The following is a 25838-nucleotide window of genomic DNA, read 5'->3' on the forward strand; positions in this document are numbered from 1 at the left end:
TGAAGTACAGTTTCAACTAAGTGCCTATTACTTTTGTACCATCATAAAGTCAAAAAATCTTAAATCGAACTATCATAAGTCAGGGATCATCTGTATATCCTATTGATTCTGTTTCTCTGGAGAAGTCTGACTAATATACCATGATAACATAAAATATTTCTTCACATGTAACTTCCTATATATATTTGAAAATAAATTAGGCATATCTTCTGACTAGAGGACAGAGGAATTTACCTTACTTAAAAATGATAATTCACTTGTTTCAAATCTTCAACTTCATTACAGAAATACAGAACTTAATTCACAATATAGCCAAACCTCAAAAAGATCACTTATTTAATGCCTCTATCATGAATAGTGTCAAACTAAAAAGTTTTCTTTTTATTTTTTAAAAAGGGGGAAAAATCCTGCTGGTGAGAGAGAGAGAGAGAGAGAGAGAGAGAGAGAGAGAGAGAGAGAGAGAGAGAGAGAAACACATGTGGGTGGTAAACATGAGTAAGCAAGAACTAAAACCCTGAAGATTAAATTTAATATGCAATTTTCCATTTGGGAGCTCTGAAGAGTGACCAATGGCCAAATCATCCAGCCTTTTCCTAGGGAAAAGCAGTACACAGAGGCAAAGCAATAGAAAATAAGGGCTGATGCCAGGCGTGGTGGCTCATGCCTGTAATCCCAGCACTTTGGGAGGCAGAAGTGAGAGGACTGCCTGAGTCAGAGCTTGAGACCAGCGTGGGTAACATGGTGAGACCTCTCTCTATAATAAATCAAAAAATTAGCCGGGTGTGGTGGCATGCACTTGTAGTTTCAGCTACTTGGAAGGCTGAGGTGAAAGGATCACCTGAGCCCAGCAGGACAAAGCTGCAGTGGCCCTGAGTGTGCCACTGCACTCTACCCTGGGTGACAGAGTGAGACCCTGACTCAAAAAAAAAAAAAAAAGAAAAGAAAATTAGGGCTGATAAGAAAAGCAGACAGGAAGAAAAAAATTATTAGATAGCAAAAGTAGAGGTGAAATGATCAATAATTATAAGCAATGATAGAAAAAAGCCCTAGCATAAGAAAAACTAGAGGTAGGACACTGTTCCTTTCTGCTGAGGAGAAAATGCCATTTTTAGCTGAAAAATCTTTACAGGTAATCTTCTCACTCCCAGATGAATAATTTTGGGTCTTGAGCTGAACATATTAGTGCCTACGTGTGTACTACTTAAGTGTGTACCACTTTAAAGTTACTCACAGTTATCAGGAAAAGTTTATCTAAAACTTGGTCCCCAATATGTTGAGTAACTGATTTTTACTATATTAATTGTATTCTACTTTATTGTAACTTTTATATCTAAAAAGTATTAAACCTCACAAGAATATGAAAATCTAGACTATGTAATTTGAGTACTTTAATAGTCTTGATTTAAAAAGGAAAAATCTGTTTAATATCTATTAAATGGCTTGCAGTTTAAACATGAGCTTATTACATTTTTATAACCACCAGATGAAAATGCTTTTGTTGCAATTATTCAAAAAATTATTAAACCAAAATTCTAAATTCTGTGGGCAATTTCTTTTTTCAATTAATTTTTAATATGAACTAATGCATATTATATTTAAAAACCTCAAATAGTACAACGAAAATAAAGAGTTCCTCCTGAGAAGAAAACACTGTCAACAGTTAAATGACAACTATATGGCTGTCACTGTGCTGCCTGTCTTTTTGGTATGTTTGGTGGCAAAGGAACAACAATTATCTTTTAGATTTTTTTTTTGTTTGAAGTGTTGCCTGCCAAATACCCACTTAAATTATAACCAATGCTTTATTTATTTATTTTTATTTGTTTTATATTTTTTTGAGTTGGAGTCTAACTCCGTTGCTCAGGCTGGGGGCAGTGGCATACTTATGGCCACCCCAGCGTCGACACTGGGCTCCGACGATCCTTCCGCCTCAACCTTCCAAGTAGCTGGAACTACAGGTGCGTGCTACCACGCTTAGCTAATTTTTGGCTTATTGTAGAGACAAGGTCTCACCAAGTTGCCCAGGCTGGTCTCAAACGCGCAGGCTCAGGCAATCCACTTGCCTCGGCCTCCCAAAGTACTGGGATTACAGGCTGAGCCACCGAGCCCAGCCACCAATGCTTTACTATATTGATTTTAAGGTGCCTCCCACTTTCACAGATGTTAATATATGATAAAATATGCCTCTTGATTTATAAAATATAGTTTATGATTCCTCTCTTGTATGGTTTTCATAATTTAATTCTGGCATCTAAGAAGTGACATTACTTTATCTCTATGGAATAAGCTTTGAATATCATAACTCTCAAATACAAGAAATATAAATAGAAAATCATCCCAAATCCACTGTGATATGCATACTGGGCTGAGGGAAACAATCACTTTTTAAATAGGGTGAAAAGGTGACATCTGAGCAGATCTGAAGAAAGTAAGGGGACTAATCATGCAGATTTCTAAGGAAGACTGAGAGGAAATAGCCAGTAGAAACATAAGGTAGAACACGTTTGGCAAGTTCAATAACAGCAAGAAAGTCAGTATAGCCATAGGGAAGTGAACAAGAAGTGATAGGTGATGAGGTCAGAGAGAACACAGGTCAGACAGAGCCTTGGAGACTATTGTTAGACTTCTGGATTTTTAGATAGGAAGCCATGATGAAATTCTAAGCCTAAGACCAGCACGATCTGACTTTTTTTTTTTCTTGAGTTCAGGTCTCACTCTGTTGCCTAGGCTGGAGTACAGTGACGTGATCATGGCTCACTGCAGCTTTGACCTCCTGGGCCCAGGTATCTTTTTATCTCAGCCTCCCAAGTAGCTGGGACTATAGGAGCTCCCAATGCCTGGCTAATTTTTTGCAGAAATGATGTCTCGCTATGTTTGTTCAGGCTAGTTTCCAACTCCTGGGTTCAAACAATCCTCCCGCCTCATTATCCCAAAGTGTTGAAGATTACAGATTACAGGCATGAACCACTGTGCCCAGCATGCTCTGACTTTTAAAAGGATCCTCAGAATACTATGTTGGAAATAGATGCTAGAAGGACAAAGGTAGCAACAGGGTAACCCATTAGGAGGTTATGTATGTAGTAATTTAGGACCAGGATGAAAAGAAGTGTTCAGATCCAGGATATATATTTGAATTTAGAACCAAAAAGGTTTCCTGACTAAGTAGACGTGGGATTTAAGAGTAAAAGAGGTGCCAAGGATGACTCCAAAGTTTTTGGTTTGAGCAACTGGAAGAATGGGAACTGCTATTAACAATGAGATGGAGAAAGCTATGGAGGAGTATATATTTTTAGGAAAATCCACAATTCAGTTTTAGAGATGATTTTTCGACATCCTAGGGAAGAAGTCAGGCAGTTAGATATAAAAATATATTTAGGGTGGGCATGGTAGCTCATGCCTGTAATCCCAGCACTTGAGAGGCAGAGGTGAGAGGACTGACTGAGCCCAGTGGTTCGAGAACTCTACCATGTCTCTACAATAAATTTTTTAAAAAATTAGCCAGGTGTGGTGGTGTGTGCTTGTGGTTCCAGCTACTTGGAAGGCAGAGGTGGAAGGATCACCTGAACCCAGCAGGTCAAGGCTGTGGTACCTGTGATCATGCTACTGCACTCCAGCCTAAGTGACAGAGGACTGCTTAAGTCCAGGAGTTTGAGCAGCCTGGGTAACATAGCAAGACCTTATCTCTACAAAAAAACTTAAAAAATTAGCTGGATGTGGTGGCATGTTCCTATAATTCCAGCTACTTGGGAGGATAAGGCAGAAGGATAACCTGAGCCCAGAAGTTCAAGGCTGTGGAGAGCTGTGATCGTGCCACAGCACTCCAGACCAGGCAACAAATTGAGATCCTGATTTAAAAAAAAAAAAATTGCCTAACACACATTACTTAGAACATATTCCTGTCATTAAGCGATACATGACTATATTCTCAATATTAATCTTTATTATGTGCATTTCAAACTTTAACTTTGCTTACTGTATCTTTTGCATACTCCAGTTTTTAGTTTTGATATAATCATATTTACCTTTTCCTTCATAATTTATGACTTCTGATTTTTGTGTCATGTAAGGAAGGAAGGGCTATTCTACTTGAAGATATTAAGAGTCTTCTATATTTTCTTCAAATATATTATTTTATTGTTTTGTTTTTTCTTTAGAGATGGTGTTTTGCTATGTTGCCCAGACTGACTTTGAATTCCTGTGATCAAGCAATCCTCTTTCTTCAGTCTACCAAGGAGCTGGGACTACAGGCCAGTGCCACCATGCCCACCCAAATACTTTAGAGTCTCATTATTAATGTTGAGGTAAAATTCATTTGGAATTTATTTTGGCATACAGTAGGAGATAAAATTCGAATTCATTTTCCCTTATTCTGTGAATTTATTAGATAGTTTATCCTGTCTCCATTGATATGTGATGCCTACTCAATCATACATGAGTTCTCAAATATATCTAGATATGGATTTTCTAATTTCTCCTTGATTTGGTCCTGCTCCTATACTATACTGTTTGTTTTGTTTTGTTTTGTTTTTGAGTCAGAGTCTCACTCTTGTTTTCAAGGCTGGAGTGCAGTAGCATGCTCACAGTCACCACAGTCTCGACCTGCTAAGCTCAGGCAATCCTTCCACCACAGACTTCCAAGTAGCTGGACAACAGGCATGTGCCACCACGCCCAGCTAATTTTTTGACTTATTGTAGAGATGAGGTCTTGCCATGTTGCCAAGGCTCGTCTCAAACCCATGGGCTCAGGCAATCCTCTTGCTTCAGCCTCCCAAAGTGCTAGGATTATAGGTATGAGCCACCGCGCCCAGCTACTACAGTTTTAATTACACTAAGCCTTGACATCTGGTAGGAAGAACTCCTCTGTTTTTTCTTCATCTTCAAAACTATCTTCGCTATCTTTACTCTTTCAAATGAATTTCAGAACCATCTTCAAGTTTCTTGAAAAACCATCCTGAATTCTGACTGACATTACATTAAATTTATAGATCAATTTGGAAAAACTGTCATCTCTATTCTTTTGAGTCTTCTCCTCTATAAACACATGTATTCTGGTCTTTCATGTTCTTACATTTTAGAGATTAAACAATGAAACTATTTACAAATGAAATGTTATGATGCCTCAGACTTGCTTCAAAATAATCCAGAGAGGTCTGGGAAATAACAGAGGAAACAACATTGACCATATGTTGATAACTGGTGAAGAGGTGTGACGGGTACATGAGATTTCATTTATGGGTTTGAAACTTTCCGTAATGGAGAAAACTATTTAAAAAATTACAGCCCTTAAAACTTATAAAAGCCTGAGACTTTTGTCTTAGAGAGCAAGGGTAAAGCAGAAGAGAAAACCAAAATGATATATTAATCATAAATATTATGTAGGTTTAGGCATTAAACTACTTTTTTTTTTTAGTTGAGTTCTCTCTTTGTCGCCCAGGCTGGAATGCAGTGGCACAATCATGGCTCACTGCAGCCTCAAACTCCTGGGCTCCAATGAGCCCTACCACTCATGTGTACACCATCATGCCCAGCTAATTTCTTTGGTATTTTATATCTTTTCTCAAGATTTTAAAAATAAAAACACAAGCTACTTCTGCACAAGAGGATCATCATCTTTAATTCACTGTTCTAATTTGGAGTGAAGCAGACATTTATATTAAGGACAGAAGTTACTCTTACTTTTACCCCTATAAACACTCTATTCCTGTAATTAAAATCTAATCATGTTTAATTTTTTTACTTGCTAAATAGCAGCACATTGTGCCCACTACTTATTTAATAGGAAGAAGCTGTCTTCCAGTTTGACAGAAATAAAAAGGGGAGGGGAGAGAAAAAAGTTCTTTACTCTTAAATGTTTCCCTTAGTTAAATCTTAGTTCCCTTTTTTTGCGGGGGGAGGGAGGGAGGGGACTTGAGTTGGAGTCTCACTCTGTTGCCCAAGTGGAGGGCAGTGGCATGGCTCACAGCCACGGCAGCTTCGACCTGCTGGGCTCATGTAATCTTTCTGCCTCAGTCTTCTAAGTAGCCAGAACTAAAGGCATGCACTACCATGCCCAACTAATTTTTTGATTTATTGTAGAGACCAGGTCTCACCATGTTGCCCAGGCTGGTGTCGAACTTGCAGGCTCAGACAATCCTCTTGCCTCGGCCTCCCAAAGTGCTGGGATTATAGGCTCGAGCTACTGCGCCCAGCTTTAGTTCCCTTTTAAAACAAGCTTTCGGCAGGGACGGTGGCTCAGTTTGTAATCCCAGAACTTTGGGAGGCTGAGGTGAGAGGATTGCCTGAGCCCGCGGGTTCAAAACCAGCCTGGGCAACGTGGTGAGGCCTCATCTCTACAATAAATAAAAAAATAAGTTAGGCGTGATAGCACGAGCCTGTAGTTCCAGTTACTTGGAAGGCTGATGAGGAAGGATCGCCTAAGCCCAGCAAGTCGAGGCTGCAGTGGCCGTGAGCATTCCACTGCACTCTAGCCTGGGTGACAGTGAGACTCCAACTCAAAAAAACCAAACAAAAACCAAGTTTTCCTTTTGAAAAAGATCAATAATGTTGTTAAATGCATACTAATAAAAATATTTCCCTAAACAATAAATAATACTGGGAAAGTGAATACAAAAGGCATTTTTTCTTAAAGTAACAAATGGCTAAGATTCAATAGATGGGGAATGCTGATTTACAAATACTGGACTTATCAATAATCTACCCATACTTTCTATATCTTAATAATGGCACTTTACATTTATAATGTGCTTTGTAGTTTTTAAAACACTTTTTTACCAGTATATAATTTGCATCTTACAAAACATTCACTGAAGTTGTTGGCAACTTCAACCAAGATGGGCTGCCTGAGGATCTATGTATGCATTAGGTTTAATTAGCAAAGTGGCCTAGGCACTTATTCACCATTTGCCACAAATTTTCTAAGAAACACACTCTAAATACTTGTCCTAAAAGTTCAGTTTTGGAAAGACAACAATACTATCTATTTGTAAGACAGAATCTAGTACATAACTTTGCCACAAATGTTTACTTTCTCATCTATACGGTATTTTAATTATTTAAGTGGTATTTTATATATAATAAGTATATTTAGGGTTAATTTACCAGAAATCCTAAAAACCAACATAAGCTTGAGACTAAGAAATGAATTAATGTAGAAAAGTGCTACTGGAAGAAAAAAATAGTTTATTTTGGAGTACCTAAAATAAGCTATTGCATTTGTATGTTTTTTTCCAAAGCGTCAGAAATTTAGAAGCAAGAAAAACATTCTGCTGCATATTCTCGCAATCTAGATATACTTTTTCTATTTAAACTGGAGCAATTTTTTTTTGATTCTTATTAACATAGATGCAAGAAATCAGTCACTTTTGCTTGGAGATCTCCATATACTTGTCACATTATGTTCCAGTGAGGTACAGAATAGGTAGTGGAACTTATTTGGTAGCTTTGACTGTAATTTAAAAGAAGCAAAAAGAAATGTACTATGGAAACCAAAAAATGGTCTAACCACTGATTAGTGTTAAATAAATTATGCCAACTATATTGCTCCCCAAGTGAATTCTGATGGTAAGGAATGATGCAAGAAAATAATGTAAGACCCAAGTACCCAGAGGCACATTTTGTGGCTCTTAGCAAAGACCAAGATGCACTACACAGGAGAGGATAGTTATTGTCCTCTATGACACTTACCTACATGATAAAAATACCTTTAACACACAGAAACTTATTACATATTCAGTGCTTATGAATCGTTGAACTTCTTATCCTGTTTGTACTTTCAAGGTAGAGTTTTTCTTATAATTCTGTCTCATTTAATTATTACACATACAAATCTGCTTTTATTTGATAGAACTGCCTTTTAAGTGGTACTAGTAATCTAGGATTTATCTATGTTAGATCTTCTGGTAACCTTTTTACTGACTGCATTATTTCTTTTAAAATAGAGAAACTAAAATACAAGAAATGTTCTAAGTGGGATCTAATAAAGGCTGAGAAGAATGGAATAATCACCTTCCGACTCCCATATGTCACACTCCTCAAGATTATACTAAAAAATCTATATTACCTGGCACCTGCATTAAAAAAAAATCTGGCAACAGTACTTAACTTGCCCAACTGATACACCACAATCACTGAATGGCCACTTCAATTAAATTCTTTAAAAATGAGAGCTACTTTATTACTTAAAAAAAAAAGCCAGCTGGGGTTGATTGTTAAAAAGGAAGCAAATCCTTTCTATATCATGTAAAATGAAATTGACTTATATCACATGGCTTAACTACAGAAAAAAATACATTCATGAGTAATTTTAAAAATCTGTCTATAGGTGAAGATAAGCCAATACTGAGCAAAACTACTATTTTTCAGTAAACTTTATAGTATCCAGTCAACCTTTTCCTATCTTTTTGGGTACCATTTTAAGCTTCAGAACTATCCAGTTTTTCCCACCAACCTCCTCACACTAAAAAAGAAATCTAAACGATTATTTATATCACACACACACACACACACACACACACACACACACACACACACACACAAGATTTCTAATGTTGTACTTTAAAACTTTTATTCTAATTGAAAACATCTTATCCTTGCTTAAAATTTTAAAAATACAACCATACAAATGAAGAGTCTGAACTAAAGTCACTCTTTCTTTCCCTGTTCCCCATAGTGTCCTGATGGCTTAGAACAATACATGAGTGAATCTACACATGATAGTGATTGTTCCTGGGAGCCAATAAAGACATGGTCCACATTCCTTCTCATAAGCTTCACAAAACCGCAATGCTATCCTGACGCGATGACACCTCTGTTCTCGCTAGCCCTTTTCATGTGCTTTCCCTTTCCCATCTGAGCACAGGTCCTTTACCTTCCCCAACACTGATTAGACAATGATCTCTATTAAATTCCTGGGAAGAAAAGGAAAGTATGTCTCCACATCTGTCCCAGGACTCCCAGGGCATGTATGTGTGTACACATATATAATCAGACATCATTTGTACTTTAGTATTTTGGAGTATGATTCTATATCATAATTTAATCTCTGCTAATCTAATCTAAAAACTTTCTTATTTCTACATCTAGTAATTAAGTTTCTAGACAGAAATATATTTCTGAGAAATTTCTTTATGAATAGAAGTATTTTTCTGTATCAAATCAACCATTTCCTCATCTTTTATTATCTGATTTTTGTTTTCCTTTTTTTTTTTTGAGTTGGAGTCTCACTCTGCCACCCAGTCTGGAGTGCAGTGGCACGCTCATGGCCATCGTAGCCTCAACCTGCTAGGCTCAGGCGATCTTTCTGCTTTATTTAGCCTTCCAAATAGCTGGAACTACAGGTGTGCGCCACCTTGCCCAGCTAATTTTTTTATTTATTGTAGAGATGAAGTGTCCCCAAGTTGCCCAGGCTGATCTCAAACCCGTGGGCTCACATAATTCTCTCACCTCTGCCTCCCAAAGTGCTGGGATCACAGGCATGAGCCACCACACCCAGCTGATTCTGTTTTCTAAATCAGGTATCTTTAAGTCACAGATAATTTTGAGAATAGAGAGTGAAGCTATGAACTGTCTCTGAAGAAAAGTACAAAATATACACAACATTTTACATAGAGATTTGGTTAAAAAATTATCTACGATTCATTCATAAGCCCCAAGATTAAGAATCTTTGCTTCATGCTAATTTAATTGCCTTATATTTGCTCCTGTTAAAGTGGTTTTTGTGAGTTGGAGTCTCACTCTCTCACCCAGGCTGGAGTGCAGTGGCACACTCACGACCACCCCAGTGTCAAGCAGCTGGGCTCCGGTGATCCTTCCACCTTAGCTTTCCAAGTAGCTGGAAATAATGATTTTTTTATTTTTTTATTTTTTGTAGAGATGAGGTATTGCCAAGTTGCCCAGGCTGGTCTCGAACCTGTGGGCACGCGCTACCACACTTGGCTAATTTTTTAATTTATTGTAGAGACAAGGTCTTGCCAAGTTGCCCAGGTTGGTCTCGAACCCACAGGTTCAGGCAATCCACTTGTCTTGGCCTCCCAAGGTGCTGGGATTACAGGCTGAGACACTGAGCCTGGCCAAAGTGATTTTGCTAAAAATGAAACTTTTTTTTTTTTTTTTGGATTTATTGTAGAGATGACGTATTGCCAAGTTGCCCAGGCTGGTCTCGAACCTGTGGGCTCAGGCAATCCTCTCACCTCAGTTTCCCAAAGTGCTGGGATTATAGCAGCCAAATCATTTCTTCAATTTCTAAGATCCTGTATGATTCCATTTACTTTGTCCTGATGATCTAAAAACTAAAAATTTCCCTATTTATTGATTTAAGAAGAAAAGCACAGTCAACTATACTAGAAGGTCTACATAATAGAATGCTTTACTCCTAAACTGGGCTTGGTGGCTCAGCCTGTAATCCCGTGCCTTTGGGAGGCTGAGGTGAGTGGACTGCCTGAGCCCATGGGTTCGAGACCTGCCTGGGCAGCGAGACCTCATCTCTACAATAAATCAAAAAAAATCAACCGGGCGTGGTAGCGCATGCCTGTAATTCCAGCTACTTGGAAGGCTGAGGGGGAAGGATCGCCAGAGCCCAGCAGGTCGAGGCTGCGGTGGCCGGGAGCAGCCACTGCACTCCAGTCTGGGCGACAGAGTGAGACTCCAACTCAGAAAAAAAAAAAAGAATGTTTTACTCCTTGTCTTGGTTCTATTTTGGGTATGATTTACTTGGAAGCTTTACATACATCTAATGAAGATACACTCTATCTGTATCTAACACATATATCAAATAGCCATGTATTTCTAGCTTGGGTATTAACACTGCCCTTCATTTATTTAGATTATAATTTCAAAACTTACTGAAGGCCAGATATATTTTATATTGCCAGGCGCAGTGGCTCATGCCTGTAATCCCAGCACTTTAGGAGGCAGAGGTGAGAGGATTGCCTGAACTCACATGTTTGAGATCAGCCTGGGCAACATGGCGAGACCTCATCTCTAAAATAATAAATCAAAAAAACAAGCTGGGCATGATGGCACACACCTGTGGTTGCAGCTACTTGGAAGGCTGAGGTGGAAGGATCACCTGAGCCCAGCAGGTTGAGGCTGCAGTGGTCGTGAGTGTGCCACTGCACTCCGGCCTGGGCGACAGAGTAAGACTCTGACTCAAAAACAAACAAACAAACAAAGATACATATTTCATATATATGTGAAAATAAAACTGCTCCTAGGGCAACTCTTCCAGAGTCTAGCACACTGCTTTTTGTACATAGTAAGTGCTCAATAACTTAAAATGAACAACATATGTGAAATAGAGTCAGAACAGTCATCAAGAATTATACTCCTACCTTATACATTAACTTCATAATTCAGCAATATAAGTTAAGTCACACATCAGAATCAACTGTAATTTTCTAGTCATCCCTCACACATAAAAAACTCTAACTATAATTATTTAATTTTAAGTTTTAAAATTTAAGTTTTAATTTCTTCCAGCTCTATACTTATATTTATAAAATTCTGATGGTTTATACACATGAAAATATGTTACCTATCTACTATCAATAGGTACATAATTTAATTTCCTTTTAACTGAGGGCTTTTGTTGCAATTGCGATTTTCTTGGGACCAATTCCTCACATTTGTTAGTTGCTGTGGGCTGAGGTTTTTATTTTTTAATTTTTTTTTAGTTGACTTCTTTACTCTGTCGCCCAGGTTGGAGTGCAGTGGCACACTCACGGTCACCTCAGCCTCGACCTGCTGGGCTCAGGCGATCCTTCTGTGGCAGCCTTCCAAGTAGCTGGAACTACAGGTGCTAGTTACCACTCCCAGTTAATTTTTTGATTTATTGTAGAGATGAGGTCTCATTAGTTGCCCAGGCTGGTCTCAAATCCTTGGATTCAGGCAATCCTCTCTCCCAAAGTGCTGGAATTACAGACTTGAGCCACCACACCAGGCCCTATTTTTTATTTTTATATTTATTTTTATTTTTTTGAGTAGGAGTTTTACTTTCTTGCCCAGGCTAGAGTGCAGTGGCACACTCGTGGACACCACAGCCTCAGCCTGCTGAGCTCAGGTGATCCTTCCACCTCAACCTTCCAAGTAGCTGGAACTACAGGTGCGTGCCACCATGCCTGGCTGATTGTTTTTTATTTATTGTAGAGACAAGGTCTTGCCAAGTTACCCAGGCTGGTCTCAAACCCAAAGCCTCAGGCAATCCTCTCGCCTCCACCTCCCAAAGCGCTGGGATTACAGGCATGAGTCAACACACCCGGCGGACTGAGGTTTTTAACAAGGAAACAGAGTAAGGTTAAATAGCCTATAGTTGATCAAATTTACACAGATCTTATCAGCACCATGGTTAAGTACCTACACACATTTACATAAAATTCCTAAAAAACAATCTGTATTTAAAATAATCTCAAGAAGCTAGCACAGACTAGATAGTCAATAAATGTTTTTCAAACAACAAGAGATGCTGGCAAGGATGTGGAGAAAAAGGAATGCTTCTACACTGCTGGTGAGAATGCAGACTAGTACAACCTCTTTGGAAGACAGTGTAGTGATATCTGAAAGAACTAGAAATTGATCTTCCATATGACCCAGCAATTCCCCTATTGGGAATATACCTGGAGGAACTCAAATATTTCTACAAAAAAGATACCTGCACACGTATGTTTTTGCAGCTCTATTCACAATAGCAAAAACATGGAACCAATCCTGTTGCCCACTGAAGCTGGACTGGATAAAAAAAATGCGGTACATATACACAATGGAATATTAAGCAGTCATAAAGAAGGACAAATATATGGACTTTGCAGCAACTTGGATGGATTTGGAGTCAATCATACTCAGTGATTTATCACAGAAACAAAGAACTGAGTTCCACATGTTCTTACTCATAAGGTGACCCTGAACAATTATAATGCTATAAGAAAGCAATTGGCAGTATTGGAAAACTGTCAGGGGTGGGGGAGGACTGGCAGTTGAGGGAAACTGCTAGGGGAGGGAGGGGCATACCTCATCAACAAGGGTACCTGCATGATTGGTGTTTATATACCTAACCCTTAATTGTACCCCACATCTTTATAATAAATAAATAAATTTTTAAAAATAAATTAAATAAATAAAAAATAAATGATTTTTGCCAAAGTGTGGTGGCTCACACCTGTAATCCCAGCACATTGGGAGGCAGAGGCAAGAAGACTGCCTGAGCCCAGGTTGGGTTCAAGACCAACCTGGGCAAAATGGCGAGACCTTTTCTCTCCAATACCTTAAAAAAATTAGCCAGGCATGGTGGCACACGTCTGTAGTTCCAGTTACTAGAAGGCTGAGGCAGAAGCATTGCCTGAGCCCAGCAGGACGAGGCTGTGGTGGCCATGAGTGTGCCACTGTACTCTAGCCTAGGCAAAAGAGTGAGACTCAAAAAAAAAAGAAAGTTTTTGCTGTTGTCTATGAAAATAACATATAGGCATATTAAAATATTAAAAGTGTCGGTCATCTAAATCATCAATTTAATCATTCAGAAAATCTTATGTGGATTAATGATTTTAAAATATTTTCTAATTCTGTTAATACATATTTATTTAGCCCAAGCAAGTATATGAGGGAGGAACCTCAAAAATGGAATTTATTTATAAAAAATTGTGTATTGGCTGGGCTCCGTGGCTCAGCCTGTAATCCCAGCACTTTGGGAGACCAAAGTGAGTAGATACCTGAGCCCGTGGGTTTGAGACCAGCCCAGGAAACTTGGTGAGACATCTCTACAATAAATAAAAAAATTAGCTGGGCGTGATAGTACGTGCCTGTAGTTCTGGCTACTTGGAAGGCTGAGGTGGAAGGATCGCTGGAGCCCAGCAGGTTGACGCTAGGGTGGCCGTGAGTGTGCCACTGCAATCCAGCCTGGGTAATGAGACTCCAACTCAAAAAAAAAAATTGTGTATTTATTCTTGCAGGTTTAAGCTTCAGTCACCTTCAAAGAATCTTCTCCACTTGATGTAATACACCTACTCTAAGACACTATTTCCACTGCTCAAAACCATTTTTAAACTTGTCAATTTTGATGGCTTTTAGTGCTTTTGCCATTTTTTTGTTTCACCTCTTTAACACTGACAAAACGTTTCTCTTTGGAAACAAAAAAAGTCGCTGGGGCGAGACTGGGTGAATAGGGAGGGTGGAGCACAGAGATCATGCTAGTTTTGGTCAAAAACTGCTGAACATTCAGTGGGCAGGTGCACTTGTAAATCACCCATTATGAAACGGGTAAATCACTGAAATAATCTAAAAAAAATAAAAATTCACTGAAGTCAAACGCAGTCTTTCACAACAATGCAAGCTGATACACTGATGTGGATGGTTCCAAGAACACTTACCTTGCAGGGTAAGCCTGCACTCCAAAAAGATAATTCTGGGTTTTTTTGGGGGGTCCTCTCTTATATATTTATTTATCCTTGATGTTTATTCTTTAAATTAACTTTTGACTCGGCACAGTGGCTCACACCAGTTATCCCAGCATTTTGGGAGATCAAGGTAGGAGAATCACTTGAACTCAGAAGTTTGAGAACAGCCTAGGCAACACAGTGAGACCTCATCTCTACAAAAAATATAAAAAATTAGCCAGGCATAGTGGTGCACACCTGTAGTCCCAGTTACTCAGAAGGCTGACACAGAAGAATCACCTGAGCCCAGGAGTTCGAGGCTGTGGTGAGCCGTGATCATGCCACTGCACCCCAGCCTGAGAGAGTGAGACACCCAAATAAAAAAAATAAATAAAAGAAACTAAATTAATTAACTTTTATTCAAAAGTGTCAGGTAATCAAATAATCACAGCATCTCTAGAATGTTATTTTTAAAGATCTATATCACTCAGTAAAATACTTCAGATGATGTTTTCATATAAAAAATTCATCAGCGAATGATTTTTGAGCCAACTATTTCCACTGTCTGATTAAAAACTAAATATTAAGACATTCACACCAATAGTAGTACTGTTGGATATACAATACTGAGTCCTAATATAGAATTCTTACCTGTAATGTACATGTGTGACTGTTGGTTTCCTGTATCCAAGGATCCAGGTTTGAATATCTATAGGTTCAGCTTTGGGATAAGCTATAGTTGTATCTATTATCCACTGGAGGCCTTTCGATTTTCTGTCTGAGAATAAAAAATTAATTTAAATTAGATCAATTTTTATATTTTCTGCAGCAAATAACATAGATTACTTGAGCAGTATGAAGTATATTGATATACCATTTGCTTTAAGAAAACAGGATGTACTTTGGTACTACTTAGAATGAAATTAAGTATTGCCTCTTATGTTATACAATATATGACCCTCCAACAAATTAATAAAAACAGAACACTGTTATTTACTAGACATGCACCATTCATGCATTCAATACAATTATGCACTATCCAGGTCTAATTTATATTTAATACTCTTATAAAATATTGGCCTACAAAAAAGCCAGAAGCTAAAGTACCACATCACAAAAATGAAAAATAGACTTTAATACAAAACAAAATCATTCACTAAGTTTACCATAATATAACACAAGCACCAAAATTTGTGATACTTGGGAGACATTAATAAATACTGGAACATGGCAATAAAATTAAGCAATTTCTTTTGACACATTGTTAGTTGCTGCTCTTGTTTAAAACAAAGCAAAAACAACTCCCTCAATTGTATCAAGAGGTATATACAAATAAAGTAATAAGCCTTCCTGCCCTTTGGAAGGTATAACAGGTCACAACTGTTGTGGAAGAGGGATGGGAAGTTCTGTTTAGTGTGATCCATTGTACTGTTTTTATTCCCAGTATGGAATACAAAACTGAGCAAGCATTGAGAGGGGAATCCTTGCAGAGAATGCTGTTAGCCAGACTTCAGAGTGTATGGCGTATTCTTTGAAATATGTAAGCGATCCCTAAAAAACAAACCAAAAAACCCCCAAAAACCTCACTTTCAAGCATCAGTCCAAATGTACGCTAACAACCAATGATAAGGGCCAAGTGCAGTGGCTCAAGTCTGTAATCCCAGCACTTGGGCAACTTGGTGAGACCTCATCTCTACAATACATCAAAAAATTAGCAGGGCGTGGTAGCGCACACCTGTACTTCCGGTTACTTGGAAGGTTGAGGTGGAAGGAATTGCCTAGGCCCAGCAGGTCGATGCTGAGGTGGCCGTGAGCGTGCCACTGCACTCTAGCCTGAGCAACTCAAAAAAACAAAACAAAACAAAAGAATCAATGATATATTACTTTTGTATGTCAAATAATTTTAAACTGGCTTTAAATTATTTAAATATTATATTATTTATCTATTCATTTATTTTTGAGTCAAAGTCTCACTCTGTTGCCCAGGCTGGAATACAATGGTAGGCTGTTCATGGCCACCGCAGCCTCAACCTGCTGGGTTCAAGTGATCCTTCCACCTCAGTCTTCCGGTAGCTGGAACTACAGATGTGTGCTACCATGCCCAGCTAATTTTTTGATTTATTGTAGAGACAAGGTCTCACCATGTTACCCAGGCTAGTTTCGAACCTGCACGCTCAAGCAATCCTCTTGCCTCTGCCTCCCAAAGGGCTGGGATTATGGGCGTGAGCAACCACTGCCCAGCTCTTTCAAGATTTTAAAACAACATTCTGAAAGAGAAAAAATATTTGCAAGAGAAACAAGTAAAAAAATAATTTTTCTTTTTTTTTTCTTAGTTGGAGTCTTACTCCATCGCCCAGGCTAGAGTGCGGTGGCAAGCTCATGGCTACCCCAGTGTCAACGTGCTGGGCTCAGGCAATCCTTCCGCTTCAGCCTTCCAAGTAGCCAGAACTACAGGTGCACGCTACCACCCCTGGCTAGTTTTTTGATGTATGGTAGAGATGAGGTCTTGCCAAGTTGCCCAGGCTGTTCTCGAACCCATGGGCTCAGGCAATCCTCTCACCTCGGCCTCCCAAAATGCTGGGATTACAGACTTGAGCCACCGCACCCAGCCAAAAAATAATTTAAAAATAACATATTGCTATAACAACAGAGTTTATGTAAAGAAACACTCTTTAACAAGTTATCAATGACATATATGCTGAAATGTTTAGGAATAAAGTACACTATGTCTGAAGCTTACTTTGAAATGCTTAAAAAAAAAAAACCAAGATGGACTAACGGATGAATAGAGGATGAAGACAGATGTGATAAAGCAAATATATTAAAATGTTAATTATAGAATTTAGTTGATCAGTTCATGTATATTCACTGTAAAATTCTTTTAACTTTTATGTATGTTTGAAATTTTTAAATAATAAAACGATGGGAAAAAATAACCAGAGTTCAGTTTAACATCTTTTAAATTCTATGATAAACAAAAAAAAAACCCAAATCTTTTAAAAGTTAATCAGACAGAACTTAATGTTTATATATGTGCATAGATCACATATTAAAACAAACACAAAGGCATAATTTGTGTCTACTTAGAATAAAATGCTAGTGAATATGAGCACAACAGAATATAAAATGCAAATACCAAAACATAGAAAAAAATAGTAAAATACAGATGAAACTGGTTTTTAGGTAACTTGTGATTTTTTTCTAAACAGAATAAAAAACTTGAACTGAGGTATGATAAAAAAACAAAAACAAAAACTATTCTGCTTTGGCTATAAAACAGAAAGTATTTTTCTCCAAAAGGAGAAAAACTATTTTCTTCACTGTTAGGCAATAACAATTGTCCCTACCTTTGAGATCTAGAACACCACAGCACACGGCATTGACTGGGTGGAACTATTTTAAAACAGCAGTCTTTATTAATGCAACTAATCTTGTTTGGAAGACATTTGCCTCAGAGCTTTGGCTTGGCTGACATTGCTAGTGTCTCTCCAGTAGTGAAGCTATTTTGAACTTTCCCTTTCTATTAAAAGATTCTTTCAATTTGTCTTTTTAATAGATGATGAAAGATTAAGAGAGCTGACTGCCAAGTAGTTGCTCAGGAAAAACAAATGAAAGGAAAACTCAGTTTTATTATTTCTATGCTTGGTCCTTATCTCCATTTAAAGACACATTACTTCTGAGGAAAAATCACTTCAATTTTTATTGTACTAAAGAATGTTAAAATAAATAGTAAAACGTTACAAAGAACACAGGTCTAGCAAGTGTCTTTCAGATTTTAATTTACAACCAAACTTTCATAGTAGCATGTTAGATAAACTTGTTAGTCTGCATGCTATTGGCGCAAATACCTTCTGCGAAACTTCACAATTTACCAGGTTATTTCCAAAACAGTTACATCTTTGTGATTTACTTTTTCCTAACCATAAAAGTAACATATACTCATTATAAAATGGAAAATTCAGATCAAGTATTAATAAGGGGAGGAAATTCATCCATAATGTTACATCTCAGAGAAGCAATCACTGCTAACATTTTGAGTATCTTTCCTTTTACTCATTTCCTCCTGCCTTATTGCTTATAGACGTGAACTCAAATTGTTTTCACAAGTTGTATGTTCTCTCTAATCAATATTAACATTATAGCACATTTTCCCAGCCAATAAAAACTCTCCATAAACATAATCTGTGGTGGCTGTGTTGTATTCCATTGTATAGATATTTGACAAATACTTATCCATTCTCTTTCTGGCTATTTCCAATTTTTTGCTATTATTACTACTCTGTAATAAACTTCTTTGCCTACACTTCAGAGTATCTCCTCTTGACAAATATTATTTGCAGTGGAATAACTGAGTCATTTATTAACATTTTAATGCTCTTAAACACTATCAAAGTGTATTAAATCAATCCTCTGTATTAAAAACAAAAGACTTTCTAAATTTGATAAATGAAAACATGTATGATTACTACTTGCATTTGCATACCCATGATTAGTTTTTCAAACAAGTCATTTCTGTATCTGTATCTTTTAAACTAGCAATTCCACTTCTAAGAATCTGTACTACAGAAATAGTTATATTAATATGTAAAGATATTTACAGGAATGTTTTCTGCAGCAGGGGATATGGCCCAGAGTAAGGATAAGCAGGGCAGGAGAAAGACACCTTTATGCATTTCTCCATTATTTGAATAAGTTATTGTAAGCATGGACTACTTTTTAAATAGAAACATTAAAAACACTACAATTTCATTTCCCTGAGTATTATTTCTCTTTAACAGAAATTATAAGTATAAAAAAAACAACAATGATCATCTTCGAAATTCCAGAAAATCCTTTAATTCCAATAAGGTAAAAAATGCTAAAAACCATCATACCTAATTCTTTAGCATCTCCTCCTGCTGTACTTCCATTTTCCTGTGGTGCTACAAGTGCACTCAAAATAATTTGTGTTGCCCCAGATCTTGGCAGAGTGACATGTGTGAGAAACGGCAAGTTATTTTTCTTGGCAAATGCCTGACTTGTTTCTCGCCTCTTCCTGAGGAAGCCCCCTTCTGGAAACAAAACAATCCATTTTCGATCTCTGCTCCTGTAATTATTTTCTAAATGCTTTTTGAGAAGCAGCAGCTGTTGGTCACGATAAGATCTTCCCTAAAAGGTACACACACATATATTAAGTATAGGTATACTTGAAATTAAAATGCCGTAAAATTAAACGGAAACAACAGCTTCTAAATTAAAACCAGTCATAGAACAGAACAGTGACTTCCCCCTACTTATTTCCCTTTTTGACCAGTCATAAAATGAGAAAAGTTATTCACACTTACATAAATAAGCCTTTCTTTTTAAAGGAAAGGAAATTGTTCTGATTGCCCCTGAAAGTTCAGTCATTCATCAATTCAGTGACTACTTACTGAGGGCCTACTATGTGCCAAGCACTGGCCTAGGCACTAGAGAAAGAAGAGGAAATAAGAGACCCTCAGGGAGCTTATACTCTAGTTTGGGAAGGTAGTAAACATGAAGTATAAATTAAGTTGGTATTATGTGTTTGGAAGAAAAGAGTTAAGAGAATAGAAACGGTCAAGAAGGTCAGGGAAAACTGCTCCAAGGAGGTGACATTTGAGCAAAGAGCTGATGATGCGAGGGAATAAGCTATGTGAAGATGAGAGGCAGAATATTTCAGGTGACAAGAACAAAAAAGACAAAGGTCCTTAGGTGGAAGCAAGATGGGCATGTTCAAATAACAGTGCCAAGGCCAGCGTGGCTGAAGTGTGACGAGCAAGGGAATCAGTGGTAGGAGATGAAATTGCAGAGGGAAGTGGAGACTAAATAAGAAGGGCCTTGTGCATGGTCAGTGGACAGTTTTGAACAGGGAGGTGTTATAACCTTATTGATATTTAAATAAAAAATCTTTTGGCTCTTATGACAAAAAGACTATAGGAGATAAGTTAGTAGACTATTGCAGTATTCCACACAAGGGAGTTTGATGAGATTTAATTATAAGTGGGTACATTCAGGAAAAAAAATTGAATTTGAGAACAAAGCTAACATGACATTCTAATGGTCTGAGTCTTAGCTGTGAGGGAAAAGAGGATGACTTAAAGACCAAAAAGAAGAATCCAGAAAAATTTTGTAAAAAGGCCCAAAGCTTACAAATAAATATCACAGAAGCTTTTCCTTTCAGTATGATCAAGTTGCTAATAATTTTCCAGCTAGCACAATTACAGAAGCTCCTCAAAATAATTAGTATGTGCTCAGTCTTTAAACGAAATGTATCCCAAATGCAAAACAAGTTAAGACATTTTCTTAGCTAGTTTATTGAATTGAATTGATTGTAATTAAGATAGCTATTAAGTTCCCAAGACTATATATAAAATGGTATCACTATTCTTAGACAATCTTGTCACAATGGTCTAATAGCAAGGTCCCAAAGTATTAACATTAATACTTTTTCTTTTCTTCCCTCCCCCCATGTTATAGATTTTTATTACTTATATCAGGGGAAAATGTTGTTCTTTAGATATAAATTTGTAAATCTTCCAGATACTTTGAAATGTCTTTAAATATGCAAAACTTCACATGGTAGTAACAAGAAAAAGATTTTGGAATACATAATATTTGACTTTTATCCCCTCAAAGTACACCAATAATTTAGCCTCTTCTTGATGCATAAGGATCATCACTATAGTCAATTGGAATACTACACTATAAATTCAAATTTTTCTTCCAACTGGAAATGATGTAAGGAACTTGGCTAGCTTTTCCACTGGATTTCCCTAGATTGCTAAGCTTTCTAATTGTTGCTTCTGCTGTCTTTTCTGATATATTAGATTCTTTGTTAAATTCTGATCATCGTTTATTGTGTATAGACCTTATGGCCAACCCAATTGCCACTTCTTCCTGAGGTTCCAGTCTATGCTTCTATTTGTTTCAGTGCTCAGAAGAACAGGAGGTGTTTCCAGAAAAAAATGAGATAATTGCACATGTGAAAAACAAAAATACGTTCTGTACATAAAACTATCTGGAGTAAAGTACATGTATTTTTAAGTTTTTTCATAGAATTTAGAAGTTTTTCCACTCCCAGCTTATTTCTGAATTTGTGGTTCTTAGAAGAGGCTTAATTAAATTCACTAATTATTAATTAGGTGCTTATTATGGGCAGGGCACTGCATAATTCAGGTTAAGTACCTAAACATGTAAACTAAGTAAGCGTGGTATACCATACATAAAAACTCTTACATATCAAATTTCAGTTATTCACCTGGAGAAAATAAAGCATGTGATACTAGAAGCATATCAGGGAAACACTATAATGTAGTGCAGACTTGATATGAGGTTCTGACTCTTTTTCCTACACTAAACTATTCCTAATAGTTAGGACCTTTCTCAATTCACCTTACTTCACCAAATCTATACTCATTCTTTAAAATTTAAGGCAAATATAATCTTCTCTAAAGTTTTTCTGAACTCACAGACATCTGATGTACTCACTTTTCCTACTATAGAATCCCAAAACATTTCCTATTATTATTGTTACATTAATTATTTATTACATAATTAATGTAACAATCTCCCTACTGGTAATTTAGATATCTTCTCTATTATATAACAGTGCATTGTAAATAAAAATAATATTGATATGATAGTGGTAATCATGATAAAAATGACGACGAAGGTAGCAGGCACTGTTCTAAGTATCTTATAGGTATTACTTCATTTAATCCCCACAACAACCATTTGAGGAGGATACTACCTATTATTCTCATTTGAAAAATGAAGAAACTTTGAGTGTTTGAGTAATTTGTCTAATTCACATTGCTAGGAAGTTAAAGAGCAGGGAATGTGGCAGGCATTTGATAAATGTTCACTAAACTAAATTGTACCCTCTAAGTGGGAGGAGAGTAGAAATGAGAATATTTGCATTAAAAGCATTTTAATACTTAGCACACTCAAATTCAGATCAATATCTAGGGCTCAAAGATTTACAGGAAGAGCTCCCTGAGACACTAAAACTGCCCCTACCTATTATTATTGGTTTTGTTATGCCTTTTTATAATCAAGAATGAATCTGACCAGGCTATCACTATGAAAAGAAATGCTGATTACTTACCTGTCTAATAAAGAAGTCTCCATGAAGTAAAGAAACAATTCCAAAGTTTGTGTACTTAAAAATATGATCCATCAACCACATCATTTGAGCCACAACCTAAAATATTTAAGAACAAGAAATAATTTAATGTTGGAAAGAAGAAACCTGGCTATAGTCTAGCCAAGTCCCCAAGCTTTAAATATAATCATCTAAGCATACTCTTAATTACCCTAAGTATCATAAATCTAATGCTACTTCTGCAAATAAAGTACAGTTACTAATAGGGTCTGCATGAAAAATTACAGGTCTTGATTCCAAGTCTTCAAATCCTAAGTCACAGGTATATATATATATCACTGTATAACAGATGAAGCTGAATTAACTTCTTGAATTTGAACTTAATAATTTTAAATTAAATTTGTTCTACCCTAAACAAAGTATCTGATAATTCTTTTTTTTTTTTTGAGTAGGAGTCTCACTGTGTCGCTGAGACTGTAATGCAGTGGTACGCTGGTCTCGGCCACTGCAGCCTCAACCTGCTGGGCTCAGGTGATCCTTCTGCCTCAGTCTTCCAAGTAGCTGGAACTACAGGTGTGTGCCATCATGCCTGGCTAATTTTTTGATTTATTGTAGAGATGAGGTCTTGCCATGTTGCCCAAGTTGGTCTTGAAGCCATGGGCTCAGGTAGTCCTCTCGCCTCTGCTACCCAAAGTGCTAGGATTACAGGCATGAGCAATCGCGCCCAGCTGTATCTGGTAATTCTTACATAACTTGTAAAATTATTTTGAAACAATACAATAAAATGGTTAAAGTTATCAAATGAGAGCTATATATTTAATTAATAAGCACTAAGGTTTTATAAAATATGCGTGCAACTTCTTGGCTAAAATATAAAAGATTAATGTAAAAAAATGAAACATTAAAAAAATATAATAGTTTATGCAAGGTCATACTCTGATAGGATAAAAACATTTATAGTGCCTCAGTTCTTAAAGCCAAAACATTATTCATTGCTGATAAGAGTTAATAACTATATCAAGAGCAGACTTCATTTCAAGGAAATTTAAAAATTAAAAGTATACACAGGATGTAATTAATAAATTAGCTAATTGTTCTTTCCTGCTGAGGAAATAGCATTCCTTGTTATAAGCCTTGAAAAAAGTGAAAGTTACAACCTCAAACAAGAATGCAAAGAGCTCTACTTTGGTTTTCCAGGGGAACAATAAGTGTAAAACATCGGGCTGGGGTGGCTCAGCCTGTAATCTCAGAACTTTGAGAGGCTGAGGCGAGTGGACTGCCTGAGTCCGTGGGTTTGACACCAGCCCAGGCAACTTGGCAAAACCTCCTCGCCACAATTTAAAAAAAATTAGCTGAGCGTGGTAGTGCACGCCTGTAGTTCCAGCTACTTGGAAGGCTGAGGCAGAAAGATCACCAGAGCCCAGCAGATTGATGCTGGGGTGGCCCTGAGTGTGCCACTGCACTCCAGCCTGGGCAACAGAGTGAGACTCCAACTCAAAGAAAAGTAAATATTATCTTGAAGCACAAAATTATGTGAACTTAACAAATATAGAAAAAAACCTAAAATACTGACATCCATGTACTGCTTTTATAAAAGCATTATAAAAGCCCTCAGATCATATAATATTACAGCTTCTGCCTTTGTTTTTTAGTTACACAACTCTTACTCCATCAGCTTTATTATCAACGTTTTAAAAAAAGATATGAGTCTCCAAGTCAATTAACACAGAGTAAAATAATCACCAGCATCTCATTTTTCAACCTTGTTTTGCTTTGCAATGGCGACTACAGTATTCTGTTTAAATAAACTGAAATGTGAATGTAATGACATTTTTTGAAAAGTGCCTCAAGGAAAAAACACAGAGTAGTGGATTCAACCTATAAAGCATTTTAGCTTTATACACACTATGAAGTATAACGGCATTTTGGGCTTAAGATACCAACACTTAAAGTAACTAGCTTTTATGTTTAATCTTTCATGTATGGTGAATGTAATCTCTTCAGTTAGAAAGGTTACTTAAAACAAATATATTCAATAAGGTAGTCAAGTTATCTTCTGAGATTTGTATGAATAATTCTGCCCTAACTTATTTTTGGGGAAATATTAGAAGTCAATAAATATTTATAAAACATTTAGTAAAGTTCTTTTGACAGAAATAAAAATTATTAGTTTTATCAGAAATCGCCATAAAAGGTCAAGACTCCTCACTTCACAGATATTTCTTGAAAAGGCACAAGCACAGCCAGGTGTGATAGCTCACGCCTGTAATCCCAGCAATTCGGGAGACTGGTGAGAAGATCACTTTAGCCCAGGAGTTCAAGGCCAGCCTGGGTAATACAGCAAGACTCTGTCTCAAAAAAATTTAAAACTTAGCTGAGTGTGGTGGTGCGCATCTGTGATACCAGCTACTTGGGAGGGCTGCTTAAGCCCAGGAGTTCAAGGCTGCTGTGAGCTATCATCGTGCTACCCATCCTAGGCAACAGAGTGAGACTATGTCACAAAAAATAATAATAAAAATTAAAAATAAATAAGGTGGCCAGGTGTGGTGACTCACCCCATAATCCTTGCACTTTGGGAGGCAGAAGCAAGAGGATCACTTGAGCCCAGAAGTTTGAGACCACCTGGGCAACATAGTGAGATCTTGTCTCTACAAAAAAAAAAGTCTAAAAGGTACCAGAACATTAAAAAATATAATTAATCCTTTGTTTCATATTCCTCAAAAAAAAAAAAAAATCAGCAAACACAAGCTGCCTAACCTCTGTCAGTGTTTTGATAGGTCTATCACTCCGAATTTAGCTAGTTATTTCTAAGAGACAACAATTAAATAAACGACTCCACTTTTAATGTCCCCTTGAAATTACGATAAGGTCAATGGGTCTCCATTATGTATATGGGTAAGCATGACAAATTTTGGTTGTCACGATGACTAAGGAGTGCTACTAGTATTTAGTATGTGGTAGTTGGGTATGCAAAATGTCCAGTAATGCCCAAGACAATGAACAACAGTGTTATCCTACCACAATGTTAACAGTAACCCCACTGGGAAATACTGAAAGGTGCTCTAAGAAGTCTCCTGAATTCAAAATCTATGTTACAGTCATATTACCATTAATTTTTTTTTTTGAGTCGGAGTCTCACTCTGTCGCCGTGGTCACGCTCATGGCCACCGCAGCCGCAACCTGCTGGGCTCAGGTGATCTTTCTGCCTCAGTCTTCCAAGTAGCTGGAACTACAGGCACGTGCCACCATGCCTGGCTACTATTTTTTTGATTTATTGTAGAGATGAAGTCTCTCTAAGTTGGTCAGGCTGGTCTTGAACCCATGGGTTCAGACAATTCTCTCACCTCAGCCTCCCAAAGTGCTGGGATTATAGGTGT

General features: G+C 37.2%; 1 protein-coding gene across 1 annotated transcript in view; it reads right to left on the reverse strand.

The window, feature by feature from the left end:
- LPGAT1 (lysophosphatidylglycerol acyltransferase 1) overlaps positions 1-25838 on the reverse strand; it is a 94968-nt gene that overhangs the window by 23613 nt on the left and 45517 nt on the right. Inside the window, exons 4-6 of the mRNA XM_008049137.2 lie at positions 22465-22560; positions 19232-19505; positions 15009-15135 (exon numbers count right to left, since the gene is read on the reverse strand). Of these exons, the coding sequence (XP_008047328.1) occupies positions 15009-15135; positions 19232-19505; positions 22465-22560 (497 nt within the window). The remainder of the gene's footprint in view (positions 1-15008; positions 15136-19231; positions 19506-22464; positions 22561-25838) is intronic.

This window comes from Carlito syrichta, unplaced genomic scaffold (assembly GCF_000164805.1).
Source record: "Carlito syrichta isolate Samal-C Ts95f unplaced genomic scaffold, Tarsius_syrichta-2.0.1 Scaffold130587, whole genome shotgun sequence".
Classification (NCBI taxonomy): domain Eukaryota; kingdom Metazoa; phylum Chordata; class Mammalia; order Primates; family Tarsiidae; genus Carlito; species Carlito syrichta.